Source organism: Oryctolagus cuniculus, unplaced genomic scaffold (assembly GCF_964237555.1).
Source record: "Oryctolagus cuniculus unplaced genomic scaffold, mOryCun1.1 SCAFFOLD_50, whole genome shotgun sequence".
Classification (NCBI taxonomy): Eukaryota; Metazoa; Chordata; class Mammalia; order Lagomorpha; family Leporidae; genus Oryctolagus; species Oryctolagus cuniculus.
The window spans coordinates 693,441-708,828 of NW_027208298.1; the positions used below are offsets into that span (position 1 = coordinate 693,441).

A 15,388-nucleotide genomic window follows, 5' to 3' on the forward strand; every position below is an offset into this window, starting at 1 on the left:
CGCAACCAGATGCCACATAGAGCCAGTTGGATCAAGGAGCAGATGGGAATGATGAAGTTAAAAGCTGATACCAGCAATCACCTCATTGTTCTTCCAGGTTTTCAGAAGACCAGAATCACAGAGATGGTGTTGGCCAGCATGGTGGAAATGGTCACTGTTTTGAGAAGCACAGAGCCATGCAGGCCAGAGACATCCCCAGGTATTCCTCAAAGGCTAAGAAGATCACCAGCCTGGGGAGGCAGTGACTTCTCGCCTGGTTTGAGTACTCGTGATCTGCACATGGATGCACTGTTCTGCATCTGAAGGGGCAAAAGACTCCATGTTTCTTTGTTTGAAATTCTTCATATTTCCCTGTTGAGCAAAATTGTGGCCATCTGGGGTGTGAAACAGCAGATGGATTCTTTCTCCTCCTCTCTCTGTCTCTCCATCTCTCTCTGTAACTCTGCCTTTCAAATAAAGAAATCTTAAAATTTAGAGGGAAACACAAGAGACTCAAATAGCTAAAGAAATACTGAACAATAGAAATTAAGCTGAAGACCCCACAATACCACATTTCAAGATATACTACAGAGAAACTAAAATGAAAACAGCCTAATATTGTCATATTAATATGTATGTAGATCAATGGAACAGAACGGAAACCCCAGAAATTAATCTGTATAAACACAATGAACTAATCTTTGACAAACAAGCTAAAAATCAATCTCTGGAGAAAGGACATTGGTGTTTAGAAAATTCTCTCTCTCTCTCTTCCCTTCCTCTCTCCCTCTCTCACTCAATGGGAGTTAGATGTTCTGGAGTTCTATGGCACAGTCAGGTAGCTACAGGTAATGTCAACACCGTGTACATTTCACTATAAAAAGAAAAACATATCCATTAGCTGCATTTATTTTATTCACTCAACTGCTACAGGAGCAAATATGCTCAATCTAAGAGTATGATGACTTCTACAAACTTTCATTTTCTATAGACATCAACGTAGAATATGTGTAAGTAAGACTACATTATGTATAGTCAAGAAGTGAAATTAAAGTTTGATATTTATTTCAGAGGTTCACAATTTCGTCTCAGAAGGATATCAGGTCCATCTGTGTGTAACCCTATTGAAATGTAAGCACACCTCCTTGAAGTCGGTAGGCCATTATATCATTTCTTCATTGAGGACCAAGCATTGGTCAGTGCACTCTTCTAGGAAAACTCTGCAATTTTAACCATCAACCCAAGACCCACAGGAAAATTCACAATGTTATGGATATCATAGTGCACCGTATGGTGTCTTGATTCATGGAAGGATATATCATGTGCAGAACTATTGGTAAACTGTATTTTCTGGGCTGGTGCTGTGGCACAGCAGGTTAACACCTTGGCCTGAAGTACCGGCATTCCATATGGCTGCCAGTTTGAGACCTGGCTGCTCCACTTACTATCCAGCTCTCTGCTTTGGCCTGAGAAAGCAGTGGAAGATGGCCCAATTCCTTGGGCCCCTGCACCCACACAGGAGACCCAAAAGAAGCTCCTGGATCTTTGATTTGGATTGGCATAGCTCTGGCTGTTGTGGCCAATTGGGGAGTGAATTATCAAATGGAAGACATCTCTCTCTCTCTCTCTCTGCCTCTCCTCTCTCTGTGTAACTCTGACTTTCAAATAAACAAATAAATCTTTAAAACAACCTGGATGTTCTTCAGGAATTTATGAAGCTGGAGGAAAGTTAATTATTATTTTCTATATCTGCATATTTACCTTTTCCTAGATATTAGGTTTATTTAATTTATTCAACAAATTAGATTAATTTATTTATCCAAGGAACATTCAAACAAGGGCACATAAACATGTGCACTCTTGGAGGAAAACTCTGCAATTTTAATCATCAACCCAAGAACCACAGGAAAATTCACAATGTTGTGGATATCATAGTGTGCCATATGGTGTCTTGATTCATGGAGATACATCATCCCCAGCACTATTGATAAACTCGATTTTCTTCCAGATTGGATGAAGCTGGAGGAAAGCTATAATTATTAACTTCTAAATATACATATTTAGCTTTCCTAGATATTAGGTTTATTTAATTTATTCAACAAATTTGATTAATTCATTTATGCCTGGTACATTCAAACAAGGGCTAATAAACATATTCTGTATACAGGGAATGGCTCCAGAGAAGCTAGGATGAAAAATCTATCTGTACCTCAGGAGGCATATCTTATGCTTAGGTGTATCGGGAGTGGTCTCATATTCAACAATGGACCCACAGTTCCTGCTGCCTGATAGTTGCAGATTTTGTAATAGTGGTTATGCTAATGCAAGTTCATTTATCAGAGTCATTTTAAAATATAACTTAGAACCCATTTCACTTTTCACCAAAACTGTCTCAAGGAGGATTGCTCTACAACATTCTAGATTAAATAGCAGCTGTCAGATGTAGTCATTCTGTCCATATATTCTGTTTTTGAGAAAATTCCAAAAACAGATATAGATGTGATTTTTTAAATATTACCATGTTTTCTCATGATTTGAGTTAGAATATATCATAGTTTTCATGCTACATTATGATTTATCTTTTCCAAAATAATACCTAATTTAAGGGAACAAATTTGAGATTTTCAACAGAATTATCCCCAACAAGAAGGCAATTACAGGCTTTCCAATAGCCCATGTCAAGGAGCTCATCTTCCATTCTGACAGATCTTACTGATCAAGTAAAGAAAACAGCATCATATGTTGACCGTAATAAAGCACCTATGTATATCATCAGGTGTTCAAAGCCATGCTTTTTGAAGAGACTTACCTGCCTAGGAAGGAGCAGGGTCTGGTTGGCAGCCTGTAAAGATGTCTTTTTCATTTTCTCCAGAAGGATTTCATGGAGGGCATGTGCTAATGAATGCACAGCATTGTAGATGAGGTAGCTGGTGTCAGATATGGTCATCATATCAACATTTCCTGGCAGAAACTCTACGAAAGTATTGAGAGGGCAGACTCCAATTTTTCCACAAAAGGACCCAACAGGTAAACAGCCAAAAATGTGAAACCACAGTTTATTGAAGTAAAAGTCTTCTTGGTACCTGGAGGGGGTCACTGTCTTGAGAAAGTGTTTGAGGCCAGGGATTTCCCTTCTGTGGTGTGAAAATTAGAAGTCTCTATGGAAAGAGTGCAGCATGTGGTTCGTCTCATACACAACAATATCTGTCTTTGCTACCATAATCCACACCTTCCCCAGGGTTAGAAAGAAATCTCTCATTATGTCCACAGTCATGAGATTCTTGACATCACCATAGAGCATGTGTATCTTTGCAGATGAAATGGTAATCCTAGTCATAATATTATATCAGTGGTACATACATACTCTCTTTTTTGACAGGCAGAGTGGACAGTGAGAGAGAGAGACAGAGAGAAAGGTTTTTCTTTGCCATTGGTTCACCCTCCAATGGCCATCGCGGCCGGCATGCTGCAGCTGGCTCACCACGCTGATCCAATGGCAGAAGCCAGGTACTTATCCTGGTCTCCCATGGGGTGCAGGGCCCAAGTACTTGGGCCATCCTCCACTGCACTCCTGGGCCACAGCAGAGAGCTGGCCTGGAAGAGGGGCAACCGGGACAGAATCCGGTGTCCCGACCGGAACTAGAACTGGGTGTGCAGGCGCCGCAAGGCGGAGGATTAGCCTAGTGAGCCACGGCGCCGGCCACATACATACTCTTAGTAGCAGTGAGACCTGTGTGATTTCTGGAGCAGAGTTCCAACCTCCAGTAAATCCCACCCTCCATGAAATTTAATATTTGAGAGAGAAATCAATCTTTACTGCATGGATCTCTTGATAATTTGGAACTTATTTATTACCCAGGCATAACTTAGGTTGTTTTAAAGAAGACAATCCTTTACCATCTCTGATTTTCTTCAAAATGAATTTTCAAGCACAAAATTCATATCAGCTAATGTACTTGACAGTAATGACATCATTGCTGCTAATGTGAAGGGCAGCCCTCTGTGAATAATAATCCTTGAGATGAGAAGCCAACATTTAGGATACTAGGTCATATGCTAATGTCCCACAGGGAGGTTTCTAGGTCTGGTTCTGGGCTCTGGTTCCTGATTCTACCTTCCTGCTAATGCACACCTGGGAGACAGCAGGTGATGGCTCCAGTAGTTAGGTACCTGCCACCCATTTTTATCTGAATTGAGTTCCTGGCTCCCATCTTTTGGGCTGATTCAAATTTGAAGAGATGCTCTCTCCATCCCCCTTTCCCTCCTTCTGTCCCTCCCTCTCCTTCTTATCCCATACAAATATTATATTTTAATTTTTAATCTAGGAGACACAGAGTTGTAAGCATGAACATTCACTGGGAGATCTGTGATACGATCCACTATGGTTGTTGAGAATAAGGCATAGAGCACAGGTGAACCACAACACAACTGTGACTTAGACTTATTGCTCCTTGGAGGTCTTCAGAACTGGCCCTCAGTTTTGTCTCAGATGGAACTCAATGCTCAGCAGATTGATAACTGCATCCATCTGACAACCATTGGCCTCTGGATACCTCCTAAGAGAGTGGAAAGGGAAAGTTTTCTGTGCTGTGGGTATTTCCAGTAAGGCACAAGGCTGTGAGTAGTCAGCTGTCACTACTCCCAGTCGGTGGCAAGATGGCTGCCTAGCTCTACACAGGAATCTGGTGGAGGCTCTAAGCTTCCACTTCTCCTTCCCTTTCTTCCTTCTCCTTCCCCTGTTTATAGTCTCACAACACGGGAAAACCCCTGGGATCTGTTCTGTATCACTGTGCGACTGTGAGGTCAATATCCACGTTCCACTAGCACCAGAAGTGGGAAAGGCTCCAACATTTCTTTCCAGAATTCATGGCCTATTCATCTGGGGGATCTTGTAGAGCTCCAAAAGGGTTCTTTGCTCTCATTGAAAAATGTAGACTTGGTCCCTGCAATTATGGCAACTGAATTGTTCTGTGTCTGGCAGGTGTAGTAAGGGATGAAATGATGCTCTCTGGTCAGCCAGTGTAGAGTGCTCCACAGGGTAGACTGATCACTGTCAAAGGAATTGTAGAGATAGAAACCCAAGGACAGATTGGGGAGTAGCTGAGATTCCTTTTTGATCTCCTGCATGGCAAAATGGAAGGCCAGCACATATTGGTAGTTCTTCCACAGCCACCTAAAGAGAGGGGCAGCATCAGGGAGAAGGGTCAGACCATGGAATTCAGAACAACTCCTCAGTCAGACTCAGGCTGCCACTTAGTGATGTGCCAGCCCTGGCACAGGGAACCAGGGTAGGTAACATTAACAGGGACATGGAAGATCTGGGGATGTCTCTTTGACTCCTGTGAAGCAAAGTGTTTCCAAACCACTGTGAGGGATGTTCAGGCTTTGTAACTGAGGTGAAGTAGAATACCCCTGTTTCCTGGACAGATATTTGAAGGTCCTACAAATAGTAGGGTGCATCTCTATGTATGGACCAGACAGCAAGATGTTGCCCTCTAGTGGTGTGAAAAAGTTGTGCACACACATAGCCTCATGGACTTTTCTGGAAAGGACGTGGTGCATCCAGTGTGCAATCCAGTTTCTGCTCAGAGGCAGACACAAACTTGCCGGCATTTCTGTTTCCCATGAGGTTTTGAATATTTTAAATAACCACCCGACCTGCCAGTTTTTCCAGCTTTGGGATGCATTTGTCTCCTTATCCATATTCACCTGAGGAAATTTTTGGGCCCTTTGTATATTTTCCACTCTAATATGTCAACCCTTATGAAAGCAGCTTTGTTAAAATGTATTTTCTTTGAAAGATGAGCATTCACTTCAGGACTTATGTCTTATTGTGATAGAATCCAAGCTAGTCCCTCAAGTGTCTTTATTTTCAGTGTTGGTAATGAATTATCCTCTCTTCATTTACATTTTGCACCTGAATATTTTCTGCTGTTTATAAGTAGCTTAGCCATCTAAATTAGTTCTTGGAATTTAAAAATAACTCCCACTGGCAGCACCGTGGCTCACTACGCTAATCCTCTGCCTGTGGTGCCGGCACATTGGGTTCTAGTCCCGGTTGGGGCGCCAGATTCTGTCCCAGTTGCTCCTCTTCCAGTCTAGCTCTCTGTTGTGGCCCAGGAAGGCAGTGGAGGATGGCCCAAGTGCTTGGGCCCTGAACCTGCATGGGAGACCGGAAGAAAGCACCTGGCTCTTGGCTTCAGATCAGCACAGTACGGCTGCCATAGCGGCCATTTGGGGGTTGAACCCAAAGGAAGACCTTTCTCTCTGTCTCTCTCTCTCTCACTGTCTAACTCTGCCTGTCCAAAAAAATAAAATAACTCCCACATATCATTTCTATATGGGAATTAGTGTCATTTTCTCATTTTTTTCTTCTTCCATTGGCATTATTCTCTTCTTTTCTGACTACTCAAGTTTCCTCCATAATTTGAACATAAAAATGCTTCCTTGTTAATAAATAACAATCTTAGTGCATTAAATCACTTAGTTTTTTCCCGTGATTCTTTTGTTCTAATTAATTACATAAAATTTTATTTTGTGTTAAATCTTTAAATAATTTTGAAATATTCTTAATGAGATATCAAGACAGAACTGAAAACTGCTGCCCATTTTAGATTACCCAGGTCTAGGCATCGAAGATTCTAGGATGTGACAAGCACATGATGGCTGGCCCCTTATGCACAGAATGAGGGTGGAGAGATACTTCCCTAGCTGCAGGACAGAAGGCAGAGTGCACCTCCAGCTTTGGTACCTGGAATAAAGGCTCTCACTCTGAAGGTAGGGATTCCTTCATCTTCAGATCACATTCCACCTCCACATCTGTCACTCAATGCACAGTCATAACTGTCAGTTAACCAAGAAATTCACACACATGAACGACCTCCCACAAAAATGTCTCATTCAAGTTTTGGCTAGAAATGGAGTCACTAAAAGAGATTAGGACACCAAAATGAAACAGTGAGAGGGATAGGTTATGTGAAGGCACAGGTTAGGCAAATTGCAAGGCTGCAATTCTGCCCCCAAAGTGAGGAGACCCACCATGAGCTCCCTCTTATGCAAGGTGACCTGCTGTGGGGACAGGTGTTAAATTCCAAAAGAAACTCACAAGGACAGACTGACTCCAATTAAACAACTTGTGTTCCTCACCCTGTTCTGAACACATGAGCATGTGGATCTCTTAAATGTCTGAGAAGCTTGCACCACTGTTGTGACCAACAAGGTGTTAAACCCCCTTGTTAAGCAGCAAAGTAGCAACCCAGTTACTAGAAGCATGCACAAATGAGGTGTGCAAATCCCAGAATTCATGCAGTTTCTGTATTGTTCCTGGAAAAGAACCATCAGCATCCTAGTGAAAAAAACATTGACTCGTTAGGAAACATGATTTATTTCCCTTTTTATTTTGATGATCAGGAACACCAACGCTTCCTCTCTGGTAGAACTGAGTTATTGATTGATGGTGGGACAGAGTCCATTTAGAGTGGTGGTTCTCAGGGTTTCATGGTTTCTAGTTCAGGCACATCTCAACTATGCCCTTGTTGACTGTGATATCCAGCTTGAGCCTCTTGGGAACTAACCATGACCTTATGCCTGGTTATCAGTGTATCAGGACAACTTGAACCATCTCCATGGACTCCAGCAGGACTCATCTGTGGGTCCCAACAGTCTTAACCATTCCAATACCCCAAAGGTTGGATCAGAGGGATGTGTCCAAATTGGTAGGTTTAAATATGTTGACACCTCTCTTCTGTTCTGAGGGACCAGGGGGGCAAACAGAAAAAAGGAAATGACTGCTGTGGAAGGGAAAAGAATTGAAGAGAACTCAACTTTCACTGGACTGCATTTCTGACACTTCTCTGTATACTTCTCAAAATTGCCAATAAGGATAGGACACACACGGGCACAAGCATGTACTCACACTCAGTCACAACCTTGAACTTACTGAGATGCTGACACTATATGCCGTGGCTTGACTGTAAAAGATAATTGGATCATCTCACATTCTAATTCCATGTAGTAAAGTGGGAGGAACCCACCTAGCTCCAAATCTTCATCTCTGTGGACATCTATCTTCAGATAAACGTGGCAGCTGCTGACCGACATGTTCAATGAAGTGTGTAAAGGGTGTGGGAGTAGGAAGAGAAAAATCAGAAATGGTGACATCCAGTATCTCCCCAGCATAGAGTCAGAGACCAGAGTCTCAGCTGAAATGGGAAGAACATGGGCAGATACTGCCTGCAGGGTCAGCCCTCTGCAGGCAGAACTTGTCTCTATGTAGGGCACAGCCAAGTCTTGGGATTGCTGCATCCTCAGCCTATATAATGTGCATGACAGTGTGATGATCCAGACAAGGACACGGCTAGAAGCCAAAGGGAGATATTTCTAAGTCAGTCACAGTACAGAGACCTAGATTTTGTGTCACTGTGGTCAGAGCAGATCAGACCTCTGAGTCTTTTTATTCTTTTATCTGTGTCCATTCTGGAAACACAAGGAAGCATTCTGCAAGGAAGCTCTGCACCTATCACCCTCCATTCCATGGAAAAATCACTTTGGAAAACAACACGATTATTCTTAGTCATTTAAATTTAACTTAAAAGTGATCCCTGTTAAATATAAGAATGGGAATAAGGGAGTGTGAAGATGTATAGTTCTGCACATTCTCATTTGGACTTACACCTCATAGTAGAGCTAGAAACGTGCCAGGGGATTCCAATTCAATCCCATTAAGGTGGCAAGTACCAATGCCATCTTACTTGTTAAAGTGATCAGTTTAAGTTCATAATTGATCAAAAAGATGGGATTAAGTGTCAAAGGGGCCAAATAAATAAGGCCAGTGTCTGCAAATAATAAATTGATAGAATTAAAAAGGAGGGAACAATGCAACATGGGAAGTGGGAAACAGAGCAAACTCTTAGAATGGCAGATGTCTTTAAACAGCACTCTGGCCTCAGAATCGGCCCTTAGGGCATTCAGATCTGACTAAAAAGCCCATGAGAGTATTTGAGGCATGGAAAGCCAAGACACTCTGTCAAAAAATGACCTAAATGAAAGATCTCTGTGAGTGAGATCCCAGTGGAAAGAACAGGTCATCACAGAATGCAGTACCTTTTTCTGAAGGGAGGAGAGAACTTCTACTTTGATTATGGCCTTGTCTAAACAAGATCGGAGTTGGTGAACTCAAGAGGCTTCCATAGCCTTGGCAGTTCATAACAAGAACTTTGGGTGATTATTGATATCATAAATAAGAGTGTCAATTGTTAAATCAACAATGGGGGTCACTGTGCACCTGCTCCCCATGTAGGACCTCTGTCCTTAACGTGTTGTACTATGTGAATTAATGGTAAAACTACTACCCAAACTGTACTCTATACTTTGTGTGTCTTTGTGAGTGCAGTCTGTTGAAATCTTCACTTAGTATATACTAAGTTAATCTTCTGTATATAAAGATAATTAAAAATGAATCATGATGAAAAATGGGATGGGAGAGGGTGTGGGAGATGGGAGGGAGGGCTGCAGGTGGGAGGGAGGTTATGGGGGGAGCAGCTATAATTCAAAAGTTGCACTTTGGAAATTTGTATTTATTAAATAAAAGTTTAAAAAAAAGAAAAGACGTCTTTGTCCCTCCAACCTGTCCTCTATGATTTCATCATGGTCGATCAGGGCTTTTGGGACCACCCCAGGTTTACACAGCAGACCTGTAAACCTGTGTGTACAAGGGACCAAGAGTGGTTATTTCGATAGTTTGCTTGGGAGGATTTGGCATCTTTAGAAAGAGTTGGTGTTCAGATAAACAAAACAGCAAGTTGCATCATTACATGTGTTTCTCTAGAAAGAAGTGAAGGGCTGGTGTCATTCATTGATGGCTCTGTGTACACCCCAGCCATTGTCTTCATTACTGCATCTTAATATCACTCTCAGACCTACAGTACTCTGCTAGGAACATGAGTTTCTAATTGCTAAATAAATAGGTACATCCAGAGAACTGTAGGAGCTCATCTCCCTGCATCTACCACTCCAAACAATTAATCCACTTCCCCAACACACTTCTCAAATTCAGTATTCTGCACCAGCAACCTTGAATCAACATCCCATGGCAAATGGCAAGTCACAGGAACTGTGATAAGTGACATATCCTGTGACAAGTGACAGGAACTGTATTCTTTATTAAACATTGATTTCCTGATCATATCTATGTTTCCTCACATTTCATATAAAACATCTCAGTAGAATTTTCTTAAATACTTTTAATTGTTTTTTTTTTTAATTTATTAGACAGGTAGAGTTACAGACCCTCAGAGAGAGAGACAGAAAGGTCCTCCTTCTGTTGGTTCACTCCCCAAATGGCCACCATGGATGGCACTGCACCAATCCAAAGCCAGAAGCCAGGTGCTTCTTCGTGATCTCCCATGTGGGTGTAGGGGCCCAAGCACTTGGGCCATCCTCCACTGCCCTCCCGGGCCACAGCAGAGAGCTAGACTGGAAGAGGAGCAACCAGGACTAGAACCTGGTGCCCATATGGGATGCTGGTGCTGCAGGCGGAGGAGTAGCCACGTGAGCCACGGCGCCGGCCCCCTTAAATACTTTTATATGATTATTTAAAATGTAACAATTTATGGTTCCATGAGAATGACTTGCAACTTCATACATTGAGGATTGGCTCCATCCAACTATTTATCTTGTCCATTACCTCACATCCTTTTCATTTTTATGTGTGACCACGCTTAAAGGGTGGTGTCCAAGCACTTTGCGATAGATAATATGGTCTCAGAATGTTTCCTATGGTATGTCAAATATATGTAAACCTATAGAAAGTGAAGGAAAGGGGCCGGCCCTGTGGTGTACAGGGTAAAGCCAACACTTGCAGTGCTGGCATCCCACATGGGGGCTGGTCAGCATCCTATCTGCTCCACTTCTGATCCAGCTCTCTGCTATGGCCTGAGAAAGCAGTAGAAGATGTACCAAGTGCTTGGGCCCCTGCACCCACGTGGAAGACCTGGAAGAAGCTCCTGGCTCCTGGCTTGGGATCGGCCAGTTTCAGCCATGGCAGCCTTTTGGAGAGTGAACCAACAGAGGGAAGACCTCTATCTCTTTCTCTGCCTCTGCCTCTCTGTCAGGCTGCCTTTCAAATAAATAAATACAAATTTAAAAAATTTTAAAAAGGAAACTGAAGGATATGATGGTTGCCTGCCCTGTGGTCTGGGGACTTGCTGTTGACTGCTTAGTGAAGAGACTGACTATGGGATAGGGAAGTGGTTTTGGATCTACATAGAAATGTTGTTTTCACAAATCTGTAAACACACTGTATACAATGTGAGTGTACAGTATGAGTATGGATGTGCTTCAGTTCCACTGAGATTTTCAGTTTAAAGTGATTCACATTGGCTATGCGAATTATATGTCAATAGAAACAGCATTCTCTCCAAGTGGAATTATAGAAAAAACTCTAAGCAAGGTCAAAAATAAACAGCAGTCAATGGATAGATTTAGCCCTATGTATTTAATTACAGAATCATTTGTATGTATTCATGAAAACTACATATAAGTGTGATAATGATACCATCTTATTTTTATTTTTTGGGGATGATTATAGATAAGTTTGTTAGTTAAATACTGATTCTACAGCTATTTCACCTGAAGATTGTGTTAGCAGCTTTGTGGGTTCAGGAAATCCTAGGAAGGTGACCTTCAGGAAGAAAGCACTGTAAATTATGATTAAAACAGATTCTTGACATAAGCATATTCTCTGTTACAGTATGTAGGAATTTGGGGTAGGGGCTGGGTGTTAGAGTAGAAAATAGTAACCCACAGTCATCTACTGTGCTGTTGATAAGAACAAGCACCAAGAAGTCTTTGAAGTACCATCATGCATAATTGGAAAATGATTATTATTCAAGAGATTGTGTACAATACAGTATCCATTTCAGGATAATAGCTTCATAAATTGACTCTGGTACTGGGAAGGAAACCCCACTTAAATTATGACATAGCAAACTCAAATGACCCAGAGAAAACTGAACACAAAGCATATGTAGTTTAGATATCATATCAAGTATGAGTGATTGTAGTGTAGGTAAATTGATTAAGAAAATAGATAATAATTCAATATTCCAAAATTCAGGGATAGTTGCTCAATATAAAATGACATTATTGCTTGTATCCTTGCTAGGCAGCTGAAGATAGCTTCACACAATTACTCTTTTTCTTTTATTTCCAACATTCCCTAGTCATGTTTATTTCCTAATAAGTCTATGAAGAGAGAGAAAAATCTCAGAGCCAGCATCATGGCTCACTTGGTTAATCCCCCGCCTGTGACACCGGCATCACATATGGATGCCGGGTTCTAGTCCCGGTTGCTCCTCTTCCAGTCTAGCTCTCTGTTGTGGCCCAGGAGGGCAGTGGAGGATGGCCCAAGAGTTTGGGATCCTCCACCGTCATGGGAGATCAGGAAGAAGCACCTGGCTCCTGGCATCAGTTCGGCGCAGTGCTGGCCGTAGCGACCATTTAGGGGAGTGAGCCAACAGAAGGAAGATCTTTCAGTCTCTCTTTCTCTCACTGTCTGTGACTCTACCAGTCAAATAAAATAAATAAATAAAATAAAAAAAAATCACCTATTAAAAAAAAAGTGAGAGAAAAATCTCCCACTTAGTTGGGGCTGGGCTTGGGACAGAACCAGGTGCCAAGGAATAAATCCAAGTCTTGCACATAGATGACAGGAAACCAATGCTTGATCTGTCACCACTGCCTCCCAGTGTCTGAATCTGAGAAGTTGGGGTCAGGAGCTGGAGCCAGGGACTGAACTCAGAAACTCCATTGAGGACATGGTCATAATCACTAGGCTAAAATGCCTGCTATCCATTTTGTTATAAAACAGAGAAATCAGTTGGGGTGCTAGGTTTCCATAGCATTTGCTACTTATAGAACCAGAGTTCTGAGATGAGTAGCTCTGAGAGATCATGCGACAGCAGAAACTTCTGTGTGGGATATCACTAAAGATGTAAGCACAGTCACAGTGAGCATGGCTATAGCCAGAACAAGTGAATCCATTGCTCTCTCCCAGAGATAAGGAAGGATATGTACCTTGATCTAATCTATTCCTCTTCTTCACCATACAGTCATCAAGTACTGATTTTAAAATGATGTCAGGGGGTGCCTCTGTGGCACAGTGGTTTAATGCCCTGGCCTGAAGCACTGGCATCCCATATGGGTGCCAGTTTGAGACCCAGCTGCTCCACTTCTGATCCAGCTCTCTGCCATGGTTTGGGAAATAAGTAGAAGATGGCCTAAATCCTTGGGCCCCTGCACCCATTTGGGAGACCCAGAAGAAGCCCCTGGTTTCTGGCTTCAGATCATCACAGCTCCGTCCATTGCAGCTATCTGGGGAGTGAGCCATTCGATGGAAGACCTCTCTCTCTCTCTCTCTCTCTCTCTCTCTTTTTCTCTCTGACTCAGACTTTCAAATAAATAAATAAGTCTTAAAAATGATGTCAGCCATTGTCATAGACAAAGATTTCTTGTAAAAGACCCTAGAGGCATAGGCAATAAAAGCCAAAATCGACAAATGGGATTACATCAGATCGAGAAACTTCTGCACTGTGAAAGAAGCAATCAGCAAAATGAAAAGACAACTGACAGAATGGGAGAAATTATTTGCAAACTATGCAACTGATAAAGGATTAATAACCAGAATGCATAAAGAGCTCAAGAAATTTAACAACAACAAAACAAACAACCCAGTTTAGAAGTGGCAAAGGACCCGAGACATTTTTCAAAAGATGAAATCAAATGGCCAACTGACACATGAAAAAAAATGCTCAGGATCACTAGCCATCAGGGAAATGAAAACCAAAACCACAGTGAGGGTTCATCTCACCCCAGTTAGGATGGCTTTCATACAGAAATCAACAAAAAACAGATGCTGGTGAGATGTGTGGAAAAAGGTACCCTAATCCACTGTTTGTGGGAATGGGAGCTGGTAAGGCTGCTATATAAGAGAGTGTGGAGCACCAGTTTATATCAGTAACAATGTGGAAAAAAATGAATGTCCTGCTGTGGACTATTAGATAAAATGAATATGGTAGACAGAAAGACAAATACCACAAATTCTCCCTTAAATGTGGGAGCTAATTTTAAAATAATCACAATATGAAAATTTAATAAAGCACTTGGAGATGTGATGCCATTGAACAGCCCTTTTCTCAATTGTTGAGGAACGGTTTGTTTTTTCATACTACTTGTTGAACTCTTACTTAGTATAGAATTAACCTTATGTGTATAAAGTTAATTGAAAATATATCTTAGTAAAAATAAGAATGGGAATTGGGTAGGAGGGAGGAAGAAGTGTAGGAGTGTGGGTGGAAGGGCAGGTAGGGTGGGAAAAATCACAATGTTCCTAACGTTATATTTCTGCAATGCATGAAGTTTTGACACCTTAATTAAAAAGGTTCTGGGGAAATAAAAGAAAATTCATTTTGGCTGTGAAAAAAATAGAAATTTTAGGAGAGAAATATGTCTGTGTGTACCATTTGGGCTGCAAATACAGTGTTTTTGCAATACTTTGTTTTAAATCTTTGTTGAACGAATTATTAAGAACTATACAGTACTCTAGCATTAATATTCTATGGCAATTTTAAAATTTTCAGTATATGAGGGAAGTTGAACATCTTTTCATTGGATTATTGTTTATAGCCCCTGCCTATTTTCCTACAGTACTATGGTCTTTTTGCTTGGTGCTTGTTGAGCCCTTTATTTAGTGGAGCATTAAGCCTTTGAGTCAAATGCAAACTAAAACTATGTTATCTAAAAAATAACAATAAAATATTAGGTTGAACAAAAACAATGAAAGAGAATAAAATTGTAAAACAAAATGATAAAAATCATCAGTAAGATGGAGTTTGAAAAAGGAATTAATAAAGCCTGCTGCAATGTGGATGGGTTTGAAGCCAGACTCTTATGCCACATATTGACTGCTGCCACTTGTCAGAATTATTCAAAAAGGTAAACTCTTAGAAACTGAAGGAGATGATTGCTTCCATGATATGAGTTTGAAAGTGATTTCTTACTGCATAATACAATTTTACGGTGATGAAAATCACTTCACTCCACATAGAGAAGACTATTGCACGAATGTGTGAACATACTGTGCACAATCTGCATGTTCAATATGAATGTGCATGCACTTAAATGCTTTTGACTTGTCCAGTTTAAAATTGGTTTGTCTTTGCTATGAGAATTTCACATTAATCCAGCCTTGTGTCCCATGTGCAACTGGAAAAAGAAAACTTAAAACAAAGACAAAACAAAAGCCAATACATTGACAGAAGAACGTACAGTTACTAAGTCAGTGCCATGTGTAAATGAATATCCCATATATGTGTGATAAAAGCACCATTTCAAAAATCTCAGCAATGAGCAT

The 15,388-nt window shown here is 41.3% G+C and overlaps 1 protein-coding gene across 1 annotated transcript in view; it reads right to left on the minus strand.

The window, feature by feature from the left end:
- LOC138848180 (vomeronasal type-2 receptor 116-like) overlaps positions 1-8,079 on the minus strand; it is a 35,134-nt gene extending 27,055 nt beyond the window's left edge. Inside the window, exons 1-2 of the mRNA XM_070067755.1 lie at positions 8,013-8,079; positions 2,789-2,952 (exon numbers count right to left, since the gene is read on the minus strand). Coding sequence (XP_069923856.1) covers positions 2,789-2,952; positions 8,013-8,079 — 231 coding nt within the window. The remainder of the gene's footprint in view (positions 1-2,788; positions 2,953-8,012) is intronic.
- Positions 8,080-15,388: the final 7,309 nt, after the last annotated feature.